Below are 23400 nucleotides of genomic sequence, written 5' to 3' on the forward strand. Positions count from 1 at the left end.
TGCCTTTCAGACTATTCAGAAACCCGAGGGTTTTTTTTTAGTTTACTTACAGTGTGAAAACAGGCCCTTCGGCCCAACAAGTCCACACTGACCCGCCGAAGCATACCCACCCAGACCCATTCCCCTACATTTACCCCTACACCTAACACTACGGGCAATTTAGCATGGCCAATTCACCTGACCTGCACATTTTTGGATTGTGGGAGGAAACCGGAGCACCCGGAGGAAACCCACGCAGACACGGGGAGAACGAGCAAACTCCTTACAGACAGTCACCTGAGGCGGGAATTGAACCCGGGTCTCTGGCGCTGTGAGGCAGCAATGCTGACCACTGTGCCACCGTGCCGCCCAGAGAGGTTCTCCCTCTCTGTCAAGCATTTAAAATATTTCAGAATCCGAGATGGATATGGCAGGTATCATTGCCTCAATGCCTTTACCACCTGAAGAAGGGAATGAAGTTTTTGCAATTATATCTCTGCCTATAAATTCTGTGCCTGTGTTCTTCCCTCCACTTCATCTGACAAATAAGCAGCGCTCTGAAAGCTGTGATTTCAAATAAACCCGTTGGACTATAACCTGATGTTGTGTGACATCTGAATTTCTTCTGAGATACTCCGGTGTAAGAGGTAATTTACTGTGCATTACACACCACCAGTACCAGAGAGAGAGTTGGAGGTACCTGACCTGGTGCGAAACCGCCCCAGGAGGGACTACAAAAAGAAAAGAATAGGCCTATGTCCTCGGACTCGGAGGGAGAGGGCTGCAGTGATCGTAATGAGGTCGGCCAGTTGAACCTCATGGAATCTGAGTTCCCTGATTGGGGCTGTAATCTGGTCCAATCAGGGAGTCCTGGCTGACAGATATAAACAGGAGTGTCAGACATACTGTTCACTCTGAGAGCTGGCTTTGAGGGGGCTGGATCAGTGTCAAGGTAGTGTCAAGATCAGTGTCTCCTATAAGTAAAGGGTGACTGGTAATGGGATACTGGCATCTGTGGAGTTATTTCAGGGTGCATTCTCCATGATACCTCTACCATTATAGATTCACTTACCAACCAATCAGCACTCTCTTTACATGCAGTATAAATGTTGGATTTCTCTTTGAATTTATATTCTTATAAATTGTCCTGATAAGTGCAAGACTGATATCTGGGATGTCAAGAGACTGGATCAGTTGGGAATATCTTCACTAGGGTTTCAAAGAATAATGGGTGGTTTCATAGACATCTATAAAATTCTGCAAGACTGGACACGGGTAGACACAGGAAGGATGTCCCCAATGATCGGGGAATCTAGAGAAGGGATCAAAAGTGTAAGGATATAGGACAGGCCAGAACAAAGAAGTGGAGAAATGCTTCATCCAGACAGTGGTGAGCCTGTGGAATTTACTGCCATGGACCGTGGTTGAGGTCAAAGCATTGAATTAGACGTCGTACTTAGAGCTTAAGGTATCAAAGGTGGTGAGGAACAAATAGAGACATGGTACTGAGTTGAACAATCAGCCATGAGCATACTGAATGGCACAACAGGCTCCAAGGGTTGAATGGCTTACTCCTGGTCCTCCTGCTATGCTTCTAAGACGGAAGTTAAAAATCACACAACACCAGGTTATAGTCCAGCAGGTTTATCTGGAAGCACTAGCTTTCAGAGCGCTGCTTCTTCATCAGATGGTTATGGAGCAGGGTAAAATCAATAACTGCAGACAGGTTATGGAGCAGGACCTGCTTCAGGATCTGATGAAGAAGCAGCGCTCTGAAAGCTAGTAATTCCAGATAAACCTGCTGGACTATAACCTGATGTTGTGTGATTTTTAACTTTGTACACCCCAGTCCAATACCAGCTCCTCAAAATTTAAGACGTGACAAATTGTCTTTTTTGTCGAAGTATTAGGCCATTCAATCCCCAGATTTATCCACTGATCCATAAATGATTAGACAAGTAAGTAATTTTATGTTTTGTTTTGGGAGGGCTATCTGGTGCCAGGTTTGGAGATGTCACTGAGAAGCTGCAGGGCATCCTGAAGAAAAAGGATGATAAGGAAAACATTGTACCAATGACATGAAGTGTTCAGGAAGATAAGCAGTAGAGTAAGAAACAGGACCTTGAAGGTTGTAATGTCAAGATTATTTCCAGTAAAGAAATAAGGGAGTAAAGCAGATGGATGCATGCGTCAAGAGTTGGTGCAACAGGGAGTGTTTAAGATTCCTGGGACTGTTTCTGGAAAATGTAGGACTGCTACAAATGAGACGGTCTGAACTTGAACAAGAATGGAATCAACATCTTTGTGGGAATGTTTACTAGTGCTGTTCGGAGCATTTTAAACTAGTTTAGCAGGGGTAGGAGCCACAGTGCATTAGTTTAAATTGACACAGCATAACTTAGAAAAGGAGACAAGTTCAGCCATGTGGTGCCTCAAAGGCAAGTCTGGATGGCCTCTACTTTAATGCCAGGAGCATTAGAGGTAAGATGAGTTAAAGGTATGGACTGACACGTAGGACTGCAATGTTGTCATTGGAGAGACGTTGTTGAGGGAGGGACAAGACTGACAACTTAATATTCTGGGATGAAGGACCTCCAGGTTGGACAGGGGAGAGTGTAAAGGTGGAGGTGGTGTTACATTATTAGTTAGGGAGTTAGTTACTGCAATAAGGCCAGACAATACATTGGAAGGGTCATCAAGTAAGGTTCTGTTGGTAGAGTTTAGGAATAAGAAGGGAGCAGCCACACTGTTAGGAATGTACTATAGGTCCCCAAACACTCAGTGGGCAATTGAGGAGCAGGTATGTAGACACTTCACTAAGGCATATAAAAATAATAATAGGGAAATATTAGGGATTTTAACTTCCCTGATAATTGGGATAATCAGAGTATAAAGAGGTTAGAGGGGGCAGAATCCTTGTAATGTACTCAGGTGAGCTTTTTATCTTAACATGTAGAAGGTCCAACAAGGGACAGTATGGTGTTGGAGCTAATTCTAGGGATGAAGCCAGACAGATGTTTGAGGTGACAGTGGGGAGCATGTTAGTGATAGAGAAACCCCATATTGTATTCTTTAGATTTGTAATGGAGAAGGAGAAAGGGGATCTGCAAAAGAGAGTTTTGGATTGGAGTAAGGCAGATTTAATTAAATTAAGGCAGTATCTGGCCAAAACAAGTGGGAATAGCCATTTGAGGGTAAACCTACAGCAAAACAGTTGGAGGCATTAAAAAGGTCTGGGGGGAGTACTGGCCCAACATGTTCCCTTTTGGGTGAAATGCAGAAGCAATCAGCCCAGAGAAGGTTGGATACTGAGGACTGGACAGAAAGGAAAAGAGAGCTGGAAATAGGTACAATGGGAGCAGAACAATTGAGGCCCAGGAGGAGTATGGGAAATGCGGGAGGGACTTAAAAAGCAAATGGGAGAGCAAAGAGAGGCTTGAAATAACACTGACGGACAAGTTTAGGGAGACTCCCAAAATATTCTACAAGTATATTAAGGGGAAGAGAATAACCAGGAAAAGAGAAGTGTCTAATCAGAACCAAGGAAGCAATCTATACTTGAGGCTGGAGGGTATTGGTAGAGAGTTAAATGAGTATTTCACATCTGTCTTTAATCAGGACACGAAGGGTGTAAGTACAGAATTCAAGAAGATGGACTGTGAAGTTTTTGAGCAGATTGATAGAAGAAGCAAAGAGGTAATGGAGGTTTTGGTAGATTTAAAAGGGGATAAATCCCCAAGTCTGGATGAGCTGTATCCCAGAGTGCTGTGGGAGATGAGGGAGGAAGTTAAACAAAGTTTGAAATCATCTCTGGCCATAGGAGAGGTGCCAGAGGACTGGAGGACAGTTAAAGTGGTTACACTTTACAAGAAGGGTGGTAAAGATAGACCAGAGAACTATAGATAAGTCAGACTCACCTCAGTGGTAGGGGAACTATTGGAGAAAACACAGAAGGAGAAAGTTAATCTCCATTTAGAGAGGCAAAGTTTGATCACCAATAGTCAGCACAGCTTTGTCAGAGAGAGACCATGCCTCACAAATCTGGTGGAAGTTTTCAAAGAGGTGACCAAGTGTTTGGATGAGGGTAGGGCAGTTGCTATGGTGTATATGGGTTTAAGCAAGGCCTTTGACAAGGCCCCACATAGGAAATTGATAAAGAAGGTAAAAGCTCATGGGAGTAGAAAGTGAGGACTGCAGATGCTGGGATCAGAGTCAAGAGTGTGGTGTTGGAAAAGTGCAGCAGGTCAGGCAGCATCCGAGGAGCAGGAGACTCAACATTTCTGGCATAAACCCTTCATCAAGAATAAAGGGCTTATTCCTGATGAAGGGTTTATGCCCATAATGTCAATTCTCCTGTCCTCGGATGCTGCCTGACAGGCTGTGCTTTTCCAGCACCACACTCTCAACACTAAAAGCTAATGGGATCCAGGGTAACTTGGCAAGTTGGATGCAAAATTGGCCGAGTGACAGGAGATAGAGGGTGGCGATGGAAGGCTGTCTCTGTGACTGTTGCATAGTGTGTGGTGATGTATGACAGGGATCAGTGCTGGATCTCTTATTGTTTGTGGTATTCATAAATGATTATAGATGACAATGTGGAGAGGATAATAAGTTTGAGGATGACACAAAGATTGGCTGGGTTGTTGATAGTGAGAAGGAAGGTGTTAAATTACAGGAGGATATAAATGGATTGATCAGATGGGCAGATTAATGGCAGATGGAATTTAACTCTGATAAATGAGAAGGGACACAGAAGGAACTAAACAATGAAGTACTCAATGAATGGCAAGACATTAGGAAGCTCTGAGGAATTGTGGGATCTTGGGGTAAGTGTTGCACAACAGGTTAATAGGGTAATTAAGAAGGCATACGGGACACTTGCCTTTATCAGAAATGGATTATACGAGCAGGGAGATCATGTTGGAGCTGTGCAGAACTTTGGTTACTACAGCCTTCCTTAACTCTTCATGTTCCTCCAACTCCACATAATTCCCACTCCATATTCAGCTCCTTCAACCATCCTTATCTTTGTAAACTCCTCCAAACTCCTACAGTGCTACATGCCTCTAAAATCTCCTCCAGCTCCTACATCATTCCTTTATCTATGCAACTCCACCCCGATCTCTTTAAGATCATAACATACATGAGCAGGCCATTAAACCCAAAGAGTCTGTTCTGCTATTTAATCGTAGCTGATACATTCTTCAACTGTATTCTCCTGCCTTCTCCCCATAACCCTTGATCCCCTTACTAACCAAGATCCTATCTATCTCTGTCTCAAATACAATGATTTAGCCGCCACAGCCTCTGCAGCAATGGGTTCCACAGATTCCTCATCTCGTTTCTAAAGGGTCATCCTTTGAATTTGAGGTACTAGTCTCCCTTGTCAGTGAAGCCATCTTCTCCATGCCCACTCTATCCAGGCCTGTCAGTGTTCTGTAAATTTCATTGTTCTAAACATTGAGTACAGACCAAAAATCCTCATACAAATCTTGGAAACATCATAGAATCCATACAGTGTAGAAGCAGGCCATTTGGCCCATCGAGTCCACACCAACCCTCCGAAGAATATCCCATTCAGACCCACCCCCCTTCTCTAACCCTGTAACTCTATTTCCCATGGTTAACCCACTAAGCCTATACATGCCGAGACGTGATGGGCAATTTAGCATAGCCAATCCTCCTAACCTGCACGTCTTTGGACTGTGGGAGGAAACAGGACCAACTGGAGGCAACCCACGCTGACACGGGGAGAATGTAAAACCTTCACATAGACAGTTGCTCAGATCCCTGGTGCTGTGAGGCAGCAATGCTGTCCCTGTAAACCTTGTCTGGACCCCCTCCGAGGCTAAAACACTCTTTGTTTGATACGGGGCCCAAAACTGCTTGCAATATTCCAAATAAGTGGTCTGTGCGGAACATTGTGAGAAACTTGGGCCGTGTATCTAAGGAAGGATGTGCTGGCTTTGAGAGGGTCCAGATGAGGTTCACAAGAATGATCTTGGGAATGAAGGGCTTGTCATATGAGCAGCATATAAAGATGGACGCAATCTCTCTTATCTCCTCCAATTCTTACAACTGTACTCTTATCTCCACAATCTCCCCACATCCTTGCATCCCTCCCTATCTCTTGACTATCTCCAGTCCCCTCAACCATCCTAACTCTGCAAGCTCATTCAGTCCTTCTTCATTATGGGAGGCTGTTGTGTAGTAGCAATGTAATTTAGCTAGTTACCAGAACTCCAGGGTAATGATCTGGGTATATGGGTTTAAATCCCACCTTTAGCAGATTTTGAAATTTGAACTCAATTAAAACAAAACTGAAATTAAAAGCTAGCCTAATGCGAACCACAAAGCCATTATTTAATTTTGTGAAAACCCATCTGGTTCATAAATGCCCTTTAAGGAAATCTGCCATCCTTACCTGGTCTGGCCATGTGTAACTCCAGACCCACAGCAACGTGGTTGAATCTTAACTGCCCTCTGAAATGACCTAGCAAGCTACTCTGTTCAAATTGGAGCTGGCAACAAATGCTGGTCTAGCCAATGAGGGTCACATCCCTTGATCAAATTACAACAACATCATTCCTATCCATGTAATGTATTCTAACCCCTGTGTTCCCTTTCTCTGTAATCTCCTCTAGACCCATAGCTGACTGACATCTCCATACTTCCTTAATTCTGGTCTCTTAAACAGTCACAATTTTCATCAATTTACCATTAGTAACCATGGATTCAGAGTTTGGGATGCAAGGTCTGGAATTCTCTCCCTAATAAATATTTAAGGTGCTTCTTGAAACCTAACTCTTGGACCAAACTTTGAGTCACTTCTCCTAATGCCTTGTTGTTATTTTTTTTCTGATGATGCATCTTGCAAAACCTTACTATGTCAACGTCACAATATACATCAAGTTTGATGTTGATGCTATTGTTGTATTTATATTCAAAGTCATATCTATCCACAGACATTCCTAGTAATAGAAATCCCAGAAGGTTGGGGATGGGGGGCAGGGTCTAGTTGTGGTTGGTAAGACTGGCATGAAGACAGAGGGAAATGTGGTGGTGAGCCTCTGAGCTCTCTGACTAAATCAAATGGAAGCCACCATGGTCTCCTCAAATTACATGGCGCCAGGTGAAGCGATATTATGGAATCCTCCCACCCATTATGACTACCTAAAAACCAAGATTCTTCGCCAAGGTTCTTCGCCTTACATTGAGAAGGTACAGAAGTGATTTACCATAATTGTTTCAGGGATAAGGGATTTTAGTTACAAGATTTGGAGAAACTGGGGTTGTTCTCTTTGGAGGAAAGGGGATCAAGGAGAGAATGAACAAAATTATGGCGGTTTGAGATAAGATGGACAAAGGAAAGCTGTTCCCATTAGTTGATGATCGATGGACTAGGGGACACACATTTGCGGTTATAGTCTGGAGATATTGAGGGGTATGTGAGGAAGAACATTTCATCTCAGCGAGTGGTAACAACTTAGAAACCAATGCCCACAAGGGTGATGCAGTGATGCCAATTAATGATTTCAAAAGGAAGTGGGATGGGCACTTGAGAGCATGCAGAACAACAGGAATGGAGCTGGCGATTGGGCCGAATTGGATTGCTGTATAGAGAGGCAGCATAGACTCCTTGGGGCAGATGCCCTTTTCTGTGTCACAATGAGTCCATGGCTTTGTGACATGCTTTATAACTGTGACCAGAGTAAACTATTCCTCCTTGCTTGTTGACCAGTTCCTATAGTTTACATAGTTGAACACAGTGTGAGGAAATGCCATTCAGGTAGATGATCATCCATGGTTTCAAATGACAGGGCAGCTTTCTGGGACCAAATGGCCTACTCCGCTCCCACGTTCCTATTCTCCTCCATTGCCTTCCTCCATTCAGAAAGTGTTAATTTTGCTTCTATTTGTCCAGCCATAACCAGAGATTCTACTGCAATGGTTTCCCTCCACTGCCACAGCACATTTATATCAGTAGCCCCCCACATATCTATACTTAGCTCCCTGCTGTTTCTCAGTTTTGTGCTGTTTCCCCATCACATCATCACAAAATACAGTGTTAGCTTCCATTGTTGATCACTCTAAACTATATCACTCTCTCTTTATCTCTTCCAATCTGTCCAGTTCATATTACCCAGAGCAACTGCCAATGTAACAACTTTACTTAAAACAGGAAGGAGACAAAAAAAAGAGGTCACTCTATCGGCCAGTAATCCCAATGTCTGATATTGGGAAAATGTTAGAATTAATGTTAAACGATATAGTAACAGAACATTTAGAAATGCATTATATGATTAAGCAGTCAGAGTGACTTCATGAAGTAAAAGTCATTTCTGAGAAATTGACTAGAATGTTTTGAGGAGGTAACAGCATGGGAATGGAGGTAGACCATTCAGCCCCTCAAGCCTATTCCAACATTCAATGAGGTCATGGTTGATCTGTGGCCTAACTTCATATACTTTTCTTTGGCCTATATCCCTTAATACTTTTGCTTAAAAAAGAATTATCTCAGGTTTAAAACGAACAACTTACCTAATATCAACTATAATTTGTGGAAGAGAGTTCAAAATCTTTACAATCCTTTGTGTGCAGAAGTGCTTCATAATATCTCTCCTGAACTGCCTGACTCAAATTTCCTTGACAACCCAAAGAGAACACCAGTGGGCAGTTTGGTGATAAGCAAATGCAGCTTAGTAGCCCTGTTGATGACACCTTCCTTCGCTGTTTCAGGATGGGGAGATAATTGACTGGACTGGATTTTCCTGCTGTTTGTGGAAAGTATTTGGACAATTTTTTAACATTATTGAGTAGCTACAATGTTGGAACTGTACTGGAAAAGCTAAGATGAGATGGAGCTAGCTCTTGAACACATTTTCATCTAGAATGTTAATATGTGCATAAACATAGCTGTATCCAGTGCCTTCAGCCATTTCTTGATACCTCATAAAATGGATTGAATTGACTGAACATTGTTCTATGCAAAGAGATCTTTCACTGAAACTCAGAAGAAGAAATCCAAGTCAATTGTTGGAACAATCTTGTTATTATCATCCAGAAAGCTGGGTAATATCAAGAAGAACAACGAGATACTAATTAGAAGTGGGTGCTGAGATGGATGTGCGCCATTTTGGTCTCTGCATTTAAGGAAGAGTGTAAGTGCATAAGAGACAGTTCAATGGAGATTTTCTAGATTAGTATCTGGGATTATTAGGTTGTCTTTTGGGGATAGGTCGAATGAGATTGGGCTTATTTTCATTGGAGTTTATTAATGCAAGGGATGATTTGATTAAAGTGTATAAGATCCTGAATGGTCTTTGATAAGATGGAAGTGGAAAGGACTTTTCTTCTTGTGAGTCAGTTCAGAACTCATAACACTGTTTAAAATTAAGGGTCACTCTTTCCGGACAAAGATGAGAAATACTTTCACTCAGTGGATTGTGCAACTTTGGAACTCTCTGCATCCGAAGACGATGGAGGTTGGATCATTTAATATCTTTAAAGTGGAGGTAAGGCAATTGGGGTTATTGCAGTAGATGAGAATGTGGAATTCAAACACAAACAGATCGGCAATGATCTTACTGAAAGGCAGGGTAGGCTTGAGGAATCAAATGGCTTACAGATTTACAGATTACTTACAGTGTGGAAACAGGCCCTTCAGCCCAACAAGTCCACACCGACCTGCCAAAGCACAACCCACCCATACCCCTACATTTACCCCTTACCTAACACTACGGGCAATTTAGCATGGCCAATTCACCTAACCTGCACATCTTTGGACTGTGGGAGGAAACCGGAGCACCCAGAGGAAACCCACGCAGACACGGGGAAAATGTGCAAACTCCACACAGACAGTCGCCTGAGGCGGGAATTGAACCCGGGTCCCTGGCACTGTGAGGCAGCAGTGCTAACCACTGAGCCACCGTGCCGCTTACTTCTGCTCTTACTTTGTGTGGAGAACAGCAACACTTAAAATAATGAACCAGCAGAGGGTCAGTGAGAATTGTGTGGACAAAGAAAGTAGAAGAGATTGGATTGGTCTGGCTATCTATTGAGATGAGAAAGAGGAAAAGGGTGTGTGTGTATGAATGTTTGAGATGGAACTGTCAGGAAGAAGGGGAAGACAACAGCCTGAGACCCAGTGGAAAGGTGAGGTGGTAAGAGACTAGTATATTGAGGGGTTGAATAGGGAATGACAGGAGGAGATGCATACAGAGGTGACCAACTCTCGTTGTGACTTCATATGAAATGAGAGAAAAAGATGACAGCAGGATAACATGGAGGCGGGGATTTCAGTAGGGGTCTGAGACTGATAATTCATTTAGCATTTCTCACTTCACTTTTGTATTGACCTGCTGACCATCAATGATAGGAACGCTGAGAGTTCAAAAAGTCATTTGATGAAGACCCTGATCATAGGCAGTTAACTAAAATTGAAGCTTATGAAGTGGAGGGCAAATTATTGATCAAAGGATGTCCTCTCTGTAATCTTGCAATAGTCTCCACAACAACTGTATGGTGGTCACTCCTACAAATACGGTCATGAGAAATGCATCTTTCTCAGTTAGTCTGGTGAGGATGAGGCCAAGTAGGTTTCTTTCTTCCTCTGTTACATTGGGTCTGTACAGGTGATGGAACAACCAGTCTAACAGTTCTGGGGTGGCATGGTGGCTCAGCGGTTAGCACTGCTGCCTCACAGGGTCCTGGGTTCGATTCCAGCCTTGGGCAATTGTCTATGTAGAGCTTGCACATTCTCCCCATGTCTGTGAGGGTTCCCTCCGGGTTCTCCAGTTTCCTGGAGGTTAGGTGAATTGGCTATGCTAAATTGTCCATAGTGTTCAGGAATGTGTAGGTTAGGTGTATTAGTCAGGGGTTAATAGTGTGTAACAGACATATGGTGATAGTGACTGAATTCCCCTCCCCAGTCTCTTTGTGATGCTCAAGGAAGGTTCATCAGTAGGATGAAGGGAGCAGGAAGTAATCATTGGGAGGTTTCCTCACCCACATTTAATCTGTGCCAAGAGACATCATGGAGACTGGAGTTAACTGTCAGGATCAGTTTCTCCTGTGTGTTATTGTACTACTGAATAGAGGTGACATTGAGACAGGACCAACCAAAGGCAATACTGAAGGATCCTGGGAAATTGTCTGTCAGGCACAAACTTAGAACAATGAACTGCAGCTGCTGGAAACCTGAAACAAAAAAAGTAACATCTGGAGAAACTCAGGTGGTCTGAAAGCATCTGGGGAGAGAGAGAGGGAGACTTGTGAAAAATGTTCACAGGAATTGAAGCCATGATTCAGTTTCTCTCTCCCTCCACAGACGTTGCTAAGATTCGTTGATCACTTCTGTTGTTAGTTTCAAGCTGTAGCTTGTCCCACTGTCTCTCCTGACATCCCCAGCTACAAACTAAGGGAATGCAACAAGGTTGCCTATGCTGTGTGTCTTTATGGAGTCAGTATCAAGTGGTTTGTCAAATCTTTTAAAACCACTGAATAGCTTGCTAGAGCAATTCAAAAGATATTTACCTTTTTCAGTAAATGGTTATTCCAAATTTGTTCTAACATACCCCACTTCTAGAATGAGATTTTAAACTCCTGTTCCAAGACCATTAGCTCAGTGCTCCAGAGTGCCCTTATATCCTCATTAACCTCCTAGAGTTATTAAAATTTACTTCTTCTTAGCCTAAGTGTATGGCTGACAAGGCATTTCTAGATAATAGACTATCATGCAGATGGCATGATTAGTGAAACCCATTCAAAGGTTACAGATTAGAAACAGCTGAAGTACTGTTAAAAATGAAGCTAAACAAACACTGAAGGTACCAACTAAATTCATTTCATAGGACTGTTTCAACAGGTCATATGATTTCATTAGTGATGCCAGGTGTTTGCTGGTGTGTCCATTCTCAAAAGATGCTTTTACATGACCCCGAGGCAGGGAGAATCCAGAGGGTCTGGGTAAACTTGGCAGCTGTAGTGAATAACTAGTGCTCTTGTATTTTTATTCTTTGCTGCAGCTAGCCTAGACTATTTATCATCATGAGTTAGGTATCTCCCTCTTCCTCCTTCCTATGGAGTGAAGGAAGGATATAGACAAAAAAGTGAGGACTGCAGATGCTGGAGATCAGAGTCTGGATTGGAGTGGTGCAGGAAAAGCACAGCAAGTCAGGCAGCATCCACAGAACAGGGAAAAACCCCACAGCATTTTGGGCAAAAGCCCTTCATTCACGATGAAGGGCTTTTGCCCAAAACATCGATTTTCCTGCTCCACAGATGCTGCCTGACTTGCTGCGCTTTTTCTGCGCCACTAATCTAGACTCTGAAGGAATGATATAGGTTAAGGATCACCTAAACCAAATAAGCTAGTCAACCCAGTATGCATCACACTTTCAACTGAGCTAATTATCCCTTTCATTTACATAAAAGCCCTTAAATGAAAAGGGTAAGATTAGCAGTTATGACTTCTAATCTTCAGTATTTCCACTGGAATCATTACTTCCATTCTGCATTTGAAATTTTCATGGACTATTATTGGAGTGGTCAAAAATGGCTTTTCCTAGCCATTTTGAATAAGGTAACCAGTTGGTTATCAATTTTATGCCTGTTTGTATGTAAACGGAAATCTACACTTAATACAATAAACTAAAGGATCAGAACTAAATAGACCAGAGGTCTGAGCCTGCATATTTGACCTTTACCTCCATGTCTAAGGCCATCACATGCTGCTGTTTATGATAAAACTGACTTGCTAACTTACATGGCAGATTGACCAAATGGTTATAATGAAGAATCACAACATAGCTGTAGTCTTCAGGAGGTCCATATTTCATCAGTATAGCCTTATTCATTGCAAAGTCAACATCCCCATCCCTGCTGCTGGTTACTTAAACCTAGAAACGAGTTTAAATTCTTAAAAAAAAAGGAGGAAGAGAACAGGAAATCAATTCAAGATTTTTTATTTCAGAATGTCAAAGATAAAATACAGGCACAATACAAAAGCAGATTTATCAACTGTAGCACTGAAGCCTTGATATTTGCATAATCCTGCCTGCTCCCTCTGAAATATTGGTATTCCTTGAAGCAAACTCTGGAACTATTACACCATTTCATATCTCAGATTGGTCTCCATTATCCATTGGAATATTAAACAGCAGTTCTCCTAGCTTTGAACAGAATTTAGAGGGAAGGATGTGAAAAAGGCACGAGGAAAGGCAGGATGTATGCAATGTGTCATGGTGGGCAAATATAGAGTTGACAACCTGTGAAACAGCAGAGACTTAAAGTCACATTGAAAGTGACTAAGCTCTGGACAACAGCTAGAGCCCTAGAAGCAAGTTAGAAGCACTTGCGATGGACAATGGACGGCCCAGACTCATCATACTCCTGCTTACTGATCCACATTTGCTGGAAGGTGGAGAGAGAAGCCAAGATGGAACCTCCGATCCATACTGAATACTTCCTCTCTGGGGGAGAGATGATCTTAATCTTCATTGTGCTCGGAGCTAAGGCTGTGATTTCCTTCTGCATCCGATCAGCAATACCTGGGAACATGGTGGTTCCACCAGACAGGACAATGTTAGCATACAGATCCTTCCTGATATCTACATCACATTTCATTATACTATTATAAGTGGTCTCATGGATGCCAGCTGACTCCATACCAATGAAGGAGGGCTGGAACAAGGTTTCTGGGCACCTGAAGCGCTCGTTGCCGATGGTGATGACCTGACCATCAGGCAGCTCGTAACTTTTCTCCAAGGCTGAGGAGGTGCCGGCTGTCTGCATCTCAGCTTCAAAGTCCAGGGCCACGTAAGCAAGTTTCTCCTTGATGTCACGCACAATCTCCCTCTCGGCTGTGGTCGTGAAGGAATACCCACGTTCGGTCAGGATCTTCATCATGTAATCAGTGAGATCCCGACCAGCCAAATCCAATCTCAGGATGGCATGAGGCAAGGCGTACCCTTCGTAGATGGGCACGGTGTGGGACACACCGTCACCAGAATCTAGCACAATGCCAGTCGTACGCCCGGAGGCGTACAAGGACAGCACGGCTTGAATGGCAACGTACATGGCTGGTGTGTTGAAGGTCTCAAACATGATCTGGGTCATCTTCTCCCTGTTGGCTTTGGGGTTGAGGGGTGCCTCTGTGAGGAGAACAGGATGCTCCTCTGGGGCCACTCGCAATTCGTTGTAGAAGGTGTGGTGCCAGATCTTCTCCATGTCATCCCAGTTGGTCACAATACCATGTTCAATCGGGTACTTCAGGGTCAGAATGCCCCTCTTGCTCTGGGCTTCATCTCCAACATAACTGTCTTTCTGACCCATTCCAACCATCACCCCCTAGAACAAGAAACAAACACAGAGGATGAGTTCACAATGAATTCAAATAAGGTTGAACTGCTAGCCATCAGGGACCCAGCATCCAGATATTGTGCCAACAATTGAATTTTCTCAGATAAGGTTGGACATTGTTTAGAGAGATTTCTCAAAAGTTGCTTATCACCTTTAAGGACAGTGAATTTTTATTTTAACATCTAGTAACTGCACATCTCGGTTTAAAAAAAAAGAGATTGCAATGCATTTTGGGACTGAGATCAGAAATTTATTTCTACAGCTGCCTTTTACAATTATATTTTGGTGATAACCTTTACTTCATTTCACAAAATGAGGATTCAGCAATAGAGAGATAGTGACAACAGCAAAAGAGCAGGCAAATCAAAGCTGGTAAGTAGTTGACATTGAAGAGTTTGAATATCCATTCCATGTTTATCCAAACAGTGGTGATGGAGTTGATTCATTTGAAAGCAGAACTACTTGGTTTGTGATGGACTGGGATCGTCCGACACTGGTAGTGTCACTATAAGACAGGACCAGACAGTCAGCATTTGCAAAAGAGATGACTGCTTGACAAATCTACTAGAATTTGAGGATGTTGAGTAGAGTTAACAAAAGGGAGCCAGTGTTGTTTACTTGGACTTTCAGAAGGCTTTCGGTAAGGTCATACATTAGCTTGGAAAGTTAAGGGTATGGGATTGGGAGTCATTGACTGAGAACTGGAATAAGGCACAATGCTAACAGATGCTGGTCTAAGAAAACAAAAGAGATAGTATACTTAATGTTGAGTATGGCATGTCCCTTCAGTTCCATGTATCATACTGGATTAGAAACAACTTTCTCTGCAGATGCTGCCCAACCTGCTGATAAGCACAGATTTGGAGATACCTTAAGATACCGGGGCAGCACGGTGGTTCAGTGGTTAGAACTGCTGCCTCAGCACTAGGGTTGATTCCAGCCTCAGGTGACTGTGTGGAGTTTGCACATTCTCCCTGTGTCTGCGTGGGTTTCCTCCCACAGTCCAAAGATGTGCAGGTCAGGTGAATTGGCCACGCTAAATTGCCCGTAGGTGTTAGGTGGATTAGTCAGAGGGAAGTGGGTCTGGGTGGGTAACTCTACAAAGGGTCAGTGTGGGCTGTTTGGACCGAAGGGCCTGTTTCCACACTATAGGTAATCTAACCTAATCATTAAGTTGTGGTAGGTTTGGGCCATTTGACCTACGGAATGGCAGATGATATTCAATCATAGCTGATTGTTTCTCAACTCTATTCTGGTGCCTTCTCCCCATAAACCTTGATCCCCTAACTAAGGAGAGGCTCCACCTGTCTTAAAAGACATTCAATGACAGCCTCCACAGTCTTCTGCAGCAGTGAGTTTCACTGACTCACCACCTTGGGTAGAAGGAACTCCTCAGTCCTAAAGGGTTGCTCATTTGGAGCCTGTGCCCCCAGGTCCTCATCTCTCCTATAATGGAGAGATGTTCTCCACACCCACTCTATGCAGTCCTCAATTTTCTGAGAATTTCAGGAGATCAATCATCCATCTAAATTCTATGAGTACAGATCCTTACGTCTTTGCTGCTCCCCATAAGTCAAGGCCTTAATCCCAAGTTCATTCTAGAGAATCTCCTCTGGACCCCTCCAAGGCCAGCACATCCCTCCCCAATCTGCTGACTATTTCAAATGCAGTCTGATCAGAGCCTCATAGCCTCAGCAGTAGTAACCCTTAGAACTGAGCTGCTCTTGTATTCTAGCTTTTCAGATGAATTGCATTTTCCTTCGGACTATATGATGCTGCAAGTTATCCTTAAACTTGAGCTAGGACTCCATCCCTTTGTGCTTCAGATTTCTGAAGCCCTTCCCATTTGGAAAATAGACTCTACCTCTTATTCCTGTCAAGTACATAACCTCACTTTCCTACATAGGAAAAGTGGCAGATGGCACACATTCTCCTAGCAACCTCCCCATCTCAACACTGTCCCTACACATGTAGTATCTGCAAATTTAGCCACAAAGCCCTCAGTTCCATCTTTCAGATCATTATACTGTAATGTGAATAGTTGTGGTCCCAATTCAGACCCCTGCAGAACTCAACTAGTCACCAGCTGCCATCCAGAAAAGACCCCTTACCCCACCTCTGCTTTCTGCAAGTCAGCCAATCCATTATCATGCCAGTAGCTTGGCTCTGACACCATGGACTCTTATTTAGCAGCTCCTGTAGAACCATGTCAAAAGCCTTCTGGAGATAGAAACAGATCACGTCCACCAACTTTCCTCTAACTTGCTCATTACCTCAGTTCCAATACATTTGCTGGCCATGCTGACCCAGCCCTATTTTACCATGCACTTCCAATTACTTCACAATCTCATTCTTGATAATGGACCCTGAACATCTTACCAAGAATAGAGGTCAGACTAATCAGTTTATCGTTTCTGGTCTTCTGCCTCCCTCCCTTAAAACTGTTTGGGGGAGCAGTGGGGGTGTATTAGCCATTTTCCAGTCTGCTGGGATCCTCCTAGACTTCCATACTTCCTGGAAGATCAACATCAATGCCTCCACACAACCTCCTCAGTTATCTCCTTCAAAAAGGGGGATGAGTCCATCCAGTCTGGTCTTTCAGCTTCTCAGCATGTTCTCCTTAGCAATAGCCACCACACTCCCCACTGTTCCCAACCACCCAAAGATCTGCTAAAACTACAGTGTTTTCTACCATGAAAACTGATGCAAAGTACCTATTCAGTTCCTCCACTATTTTGTTTGCTTATTACAACTTCACCACACATTTTCCAGAAGTCTTACAACCACTCTTCCTATTTCCCTTTACATATAGTCTCAAAATAACTTCGATTCTTTTGTTTTATTCACTCATGTACCGTACTTCATCTCACCCCCCCCCCCCCCCCCCCCCCCCCATCACTTACAAAGTTGCCCTCTGCTGGTTTTTTAAAAAGGGCTCCAAATCCCCTGGTTTGAGAGAAATCTTAACCATGTTGTATACTTTCTCTTTTGCTTTTAAGTTGTCCCTGACTTCCCTCAGCCACAATTGCCTCATCCTCCCAGGAGGTGGTTTCTTCTTTGGGACACAAATTTTTGCTGAGCCTCCCAAATTATCCCAAGAACCTTCTAACATTGCTGCTCCATCATCTTTCCTACAAGATGTTCCTTCCAATCAATCAATTTGTCCCTCACATTTCTGTATTTACCTTTACTCCATTGTAATCCTGTTACATCTGCTTCCAGCTTCTCCCTCTCAAGCTACAGGGTTAATTCTATCATATTGTGGTCACTGCTCCTCAGGAGTTTATTCATTCATTGGATGTGGGTTTCTTCATAAGGCAGACTTTATTAGTGAGTTAAGCATCACTAAATCCAGAATTGGCCATTTCCTAGTGGGCTGTACCACAAGCTATTCCAAAAGCACATCCTGTAGACATTCCACAAACTCTTTGTTGGGACCTAGTATTAACTTGGGCTTCCCCAGTCCAACTACATATTGAAGTCCCCCAGGATAGTTATTGTTAAGTCTTTCTGACATGCCTTTTTTATCTCCTGCTTTATTTTCTGCCTCTCATCCTACTGATAGGAGGCCTGTACAGGGTCTTTTTCCTTGGCAAAGAACTGGTTGGAAGACAGAAAACAAAATATCAATTAAAAAGTATCTGTTTTCTGAGTGGCAGGCAGTGCCTAGTGTAATACCACAAGAATCATTGACTCTATGGGGCCCAAGCACTATGTATTAATGATTTGGATAAGGGAACTAAAGGTAATACCTCCAGGTTGCAGATGACAAAGCACATAGGATAGTGAGGAGAGACAAGCAGAAATGCTTCAGTGTGATTTGGATAAGTTTTGTTTCAGACTGACAAGGGGAGGTCAGATCAGTTTGTAAAAAGCAACAGACAGGATGCAGAGCTGGGCTGAGAAATGGCAGATGGAGTTCAACCTAGATAAATGCGAAGTGATGCATTTTGGAAGGTCAAACTCAAATGCTGAATATAGGATTAACGACAGGATCCTTGGCAGTGTGGAGGAACAGAAGGATCTGGGTGTGCAAGTACATAGATTCCTCAAAAGTTGCCACCCAAGTGGATAGGGTTGTTAAGAAAGCATATGGTGTTTTGGCTTTCATTAATTGGGGGGAATCGAGTTTAAGAGCCGCGAGGTTTTGCTGCAGCTCTACGAGTCCCTGGTGAGACCACACTTGGAATATTGTGTCCAGTTCTGGTTGCCCTATTATTGGAAAGATAGAGGCTTTGGAGAGGGTGCAAAGAAGGTTTACCAGGATGCTGCCTGGACTGGAGGGCTTGCCTTATGAAGAAAGGTTGAATAAGCTCAGACTTTTCTCTGGAGAGAGGGAGGGAAGAGAGGAGACCTGATCGAGGTGTACAAAATAATGAGTCAATAGCCAGAGACTTTTCCCCAGGGCAGGATTGACTGGTACAAGGAGTCATAGTTTGAAGATATTAGGAAGAAGCTATAAAGGAGATGTCAGAGGTAGGTTCTTTACGCAGAGAGTTGTGAATGCATGGAATGTGTTGCCAGTGGTGGTGGTGGAAGCAGAGTCATTGGGGACATTTAAGCGACTGCTGGACATGCACATGGATAGCAGTGAGTTGAGGGGTGTGTAGGTTAAGTTACTATATTTTACATTAGGATTAAATCTCAGCACAACATCATGGGCCTGAGGGCCTGTTCTGTGCCGTACATTTCTATGTTCTGTATATATTGACTGAGTTTAGAAGAATGGTTGCAGTAGAGGTGGGAGCAAGAGGGACAGCATCTTAAACTCTACAGTACTAGACAGAATAAACATCAGGAAGAGTTTTCCTTGTTGTCAAGGGAGTCCAGAACCAGGGGTCACAGTTTATAGGTGTCAGATGACTATTTACAATAGAAATGGGGAGAAAGGTCTTCACCCAAAGAATAGTCAACCTGTGGAACTCGCTGCCATAGAAAGCAGTGGAGGCTAAACGTTGAATATTTCCAAGAATTAGATATATTTCTTAGGTCTAAAAAAGGGACCAAAAAAAGGGTATGGGAGAGAAAGTTGTAACAGGGTACAAGTTTGAGAACTAGCCACAATCTCAGGAACAGGCTTGAAGGGCTAGATGACCACTCCTGGCTCCTACTTTCTAAGTTACTAAAATTAGAGGGGGGAAAAAAAAGGGACAGGGTTAAACCACTGTCTAGGAGGAGACTAATAGGTTGATTTTAAAATTTGTATCATGATTGACCAGGTTTGAGGGAAGACCATCTGAGCTGTACATAATGAACAGGAGTCTGCAAGTAGCATTAGTGTGAATTTCAAATCATTCAGTTATGCAGGAAATATGTTGCAATGAAAAAAAAACACCCTATTCAACAGGTTGGGAAGGTTGTTGCAATAATCCAATACAGACATGGGAAGAGCTGAAACACTACTTCCTTCAAGCAACCACATTTCACAGGCAAGTAAAAAGAAAAAAAAAAGGAGGTTCCTTAGCAAGACAGGACAGCACATTAGCTCAGTGGTAAGCACTGCTGCCTCACAGCACCAGGTTTGGTTCCAGCCTCGGGTGACTGTGTGGAGTTTGCACACATTCTCCATGTCTGCGTGAGTTTCCTCCCACAGTCCAAAGATGTGGCAGGGCAGGTGAATTGGCCATGCTAAATTGCCCATTAGTGTTAGGAGGGAAATGGTTCTGGGTGGGTTACTCTTTGGAGGGTTGGTGTGGACTAGTTGGGCCGGAGGGCCTGTTTCCACACTGTAAAAGGAAACTAATCCTCCATAACATTTCCCCAACCCAGCTCCAAAGTGGAGATCAAACAAAATCATGTCCACAAAACAGACTACTGTTGCTTTGTTGATATAGACTCTCCTTCCACTGGAAGAGCTCTGCCCTACTGCCCTTTCATTCTTCCTGTTAAACTTCTCAATCATTAGGCAGTCTATTGCCGAACTTCACAATCATCCCCCACTCTCCACCTGGAAACTTCAAAGATCCCAGCCACTGGTCTGTTTCTCTAACCTTGTCCAGTAGAATTGAACAGGAGGTATTCAACCCCTTGATCTGTTTTCTCAAAAATATTCAATTTCCCCCAAAGGCCTTCTCTGTAGCATTCAAATGCAAATATTTCAGTTTAAGTATGGTCAAAATCCTTTGTCAGAGGTATCACACCCAGCAAATTTTGGAATTTTCCCGGTGGTGTTCAGGTGTGTAGGTGCAGATGGTGCAGTTATGTTTGTACAATACCACTAGTTTTGATAAGGACCCACATGGAAAACTGAAAGGCCGTTAATGCCTCTGGGATCACCAGGGCAACTTGGCAAGATGGATCCACAATTGGCTGTGTGGTATACCACAGGGTTGATCATTGTTTGAGATACATTTAAAAGAACATAAGAATGTTGGGTAGGGGAGATGTATTAATTTGCAGATAAACACTAGGGTATAAAGGTATACCTTTATACCTCAGTGTTTATCTGCAAATTAATACATCTCCCCTACCCAACATTCTTATGTATACCTTTATATTCCTAGTAATGAATGTACTCTTGGGCTGACAAAGATTAGACTGCTTTGTGGCTCAGTTGCTAGCACTACTGCCTCACAGCAGAGTCCCAGGTTCAATTCCAACCTCAAGTGACTGCCTGCATGGAGTTTGTACATTGTCCCAGTGTCTGCGTGGGTTTCCTCCCACAATCTAAAGATGTGAAGGTTAGGTGAATTGGCAATGCTAAAGTTGCCCATAGTGTTGAAGGAAGTGTAGGTTAGGTGCACCAGTCAGGGGTAAATAGAGTAATAGAGTAGGGGGAATGGGTCTCAGGTTACTCTTCAGAAGGTTGTTTCCATGCTGTAGGGATTCTATGCTTGATCGGGTAGGCAGGACAGTAGCAGATCAAGTTAAACCTTGAGAAGGCCAGAGCAGAGGACAATGACATTATACAGAGCCAGGCCAGAGGTTATATCAGGAAGAATTTCTAACAGGAGAAACTCAACACAAAACCAAATAAAGTGTAGATACAAGTGGTAACGGAGGAAGCACTTCACAATTTCAAACAGGCCAATCAACATCAGTACACAAGCATATCAACCCATATAAAGCAAGGTTTCAGATAACCAAAAACCACAGCCTAATTTGAATCAGAGAAGTGGTTCAAGGAACTGAGTAACTTCCTCTCACTGCTTCTCAGGCACATCGAACCATTTGCTGACAAGGTTAAAGCACACCAGGGAGATTAAAACTATACAGAATGAAGAATCCTAAGGAGGAGCAAACATTGCCTGAAACACTGCACCAAGAGGAGAGACTGGGAAAGGAATGCCTAGGTATAAGCTAGATCATCCCATGCCTGGCTTAACCCTGTCCTGGCCACAATTCAAGGCCCAAAGAAGTCTAGCTTTCAGCCATTGGCAGTTTCCCCACTGACACCAGATAAGGCCATCAGGATTTGCCAGAAACAGGAACTCAGTAAAGGGGTGAGATACAACCCCATTCAGGAACAACCCCACATTGACGGCCACACCCAAACTGCAAGAGTAGGAGCTAGCAAGGGTTAAAGTCAAACCCCAGTCTCCAAAGGAAAGAGAATGTAGGCCACAAACAGTGCAGCAAAAGAGGAAGCTGTAACAAGTTTACAGTTACAAGAAACCACACCCAAAGGGGAAAGAAAAACCCAGCCATAAAGGATAGGGACACTGAAAGACCATCCACAGAGAGCTCACCTGGTGACGGGGGCGTCCCACAATGGAGGGAAACACAGCCCTGGGAGCATCATCACCTGCAAAGCCAGCCTTACACATTCCAGACCCATTGTCGACCACCAGAGCTGCAACATCATCTTCGGCCATGGTTTAGAATCTGCAGGAGGTGACTGAAAGAGACAAAAAAAAGGGGAGATGCCCATTGACATAGACACAAGACAGAGGAATTTTTAAAAAAAGCACTAACACAATACAGGAAGAGACATAGCTCACTAACTTGAAACAGACCTCACTACAACTTCTGGAACTTCCTTTTTTTTCCCACAAGAACAAACCCCAACACAAATTACAGACCCCCCCATCCAACCAACCAATGTCCCAGCATTCAAAACTGAGAGCCCATTAGACACCCTCTGAGCAAAGACAAGCCTTCACTCCTACCACACCTTATTTTCCAAGCAGCACCTACCTCTCACACAAAATGCTTTCTCTGCTTCTGCAAGAAGGAAATGAGACTGTTACTCTGCCTGCCTGTTGTCTTTATTAGTACTGAGCACCTCCCAGTCTCATCACTCAGCAGCCAGCCAATGAGCAGCAAGGGGAGGAACTGGTCCAGTTCAGGCTGCCTATCAGACAGGAGCTTCCACCTTCAACTTTTCGACCAGGGCTTTGGTGCATTGTACATTTTATACATATATAGCCTGTAGTACAGCAGAGAGGGTGTGCTGCACTGTTAGAGGGTCAGAACTGTGGGTGTGCCACACTGGCAGATGGTCCGTTCTGGGGGAATGCTACACTGTGCTGTCGTAGGGTCGATGCTGAGAGAGTGCTGCACTCTCGGACAGTGAGTACTGAGGGAGTGGGTGCTGTCGTACAGTCAGTGCTGAGGGAATGCCGCACTGTCGTAGGGTCAATGCTGAGGGAGTGTTGCACTGTCGGAGGGTCAGTACTGAGGGAGAGCTGCACTGTCGTAGGGTCAATGCTGAGGGAGTGTCGCACTGTTGTAGGGTCAATGCTGAGGGAGTGTCGCACTGTTGGAGGGTCAGTGTTGAGGGAGTGCCGTAGTGTCGGGGGGGTCAGTGTTGAGGGAGTGCCGCACTGTCGGGGGGGTCAGTGTTGAGGGAGTGCCGCACTGTCGGAGGGTCAGTGTTGAGGGAGTGCCGCACTGTCGGAGGGTCAGTGTTGAGGGAGTGCCGCACTGTCTGAGGGTCAGTGTTGAGGGAGTGCCGCACTGTCAGAGGGTCATCACTGAGGGAGTGCTGCACTGTCAGATGGTCAGTGCTGAGGGAACACTGCACTGTCAGAGGGTTAGTCCTGAGGGAGTACCATACTGTCGGAGGGTCAGTGCTGAGGGAGTGCCACACTGTCAGAGGGTCAGTGCTGAGGGAATGCC

At 43.9% G+C, this 23400-nt stretch overlaps 1 protein-coding gene across 1 annotated transcript; it reads right to left on the reverse strand.

Annotated features, from left to right (window-relative positions):
- Positions 1-12928: 12928 nt before the first annotated feature.
- LOC140476837 (actin-3-like) lies at positions 12929-22594 on the reverse strand. Its single transcript, XM_072569652.1, has 3 exons — positions 22477-22594; positions 22029-22177; positions 12929-14328 (listed from the first exon to the last, which is right to left on the reverse strand). Exons 2-3 carry the CDS (start codon positions 22152-22154, stop codon positions 13324-13326), a joined length of 1131 nt encoding a protein of 376 aa, XP_072425753.1. The 5' UTR covers positions 22155-22177; positions 22477-22594; the 3' UTR covers positions 12929-13323.
- Between the last annotated feature and the right edge of the window lie 806 nt (positions 22595-23400).

Source organism: Chiloscyllium punctatum, chromosome 5 (assembly GCF_047496795.1).
Source record: "Chiloscyllium punctatum isolate Juve2018m chromosome 5, sChiPun1.3, whole genome shotgun sequence".
In the NCBI taxonomy this organism is placed as follows: domain Eukaryota; kingdom Metazoa; phylum Chordata; class Chondrichthyes; order Orectolobiformes; family Hemiscylliidae; genus Chiloscyllium; species Chiloscyllium punctatum.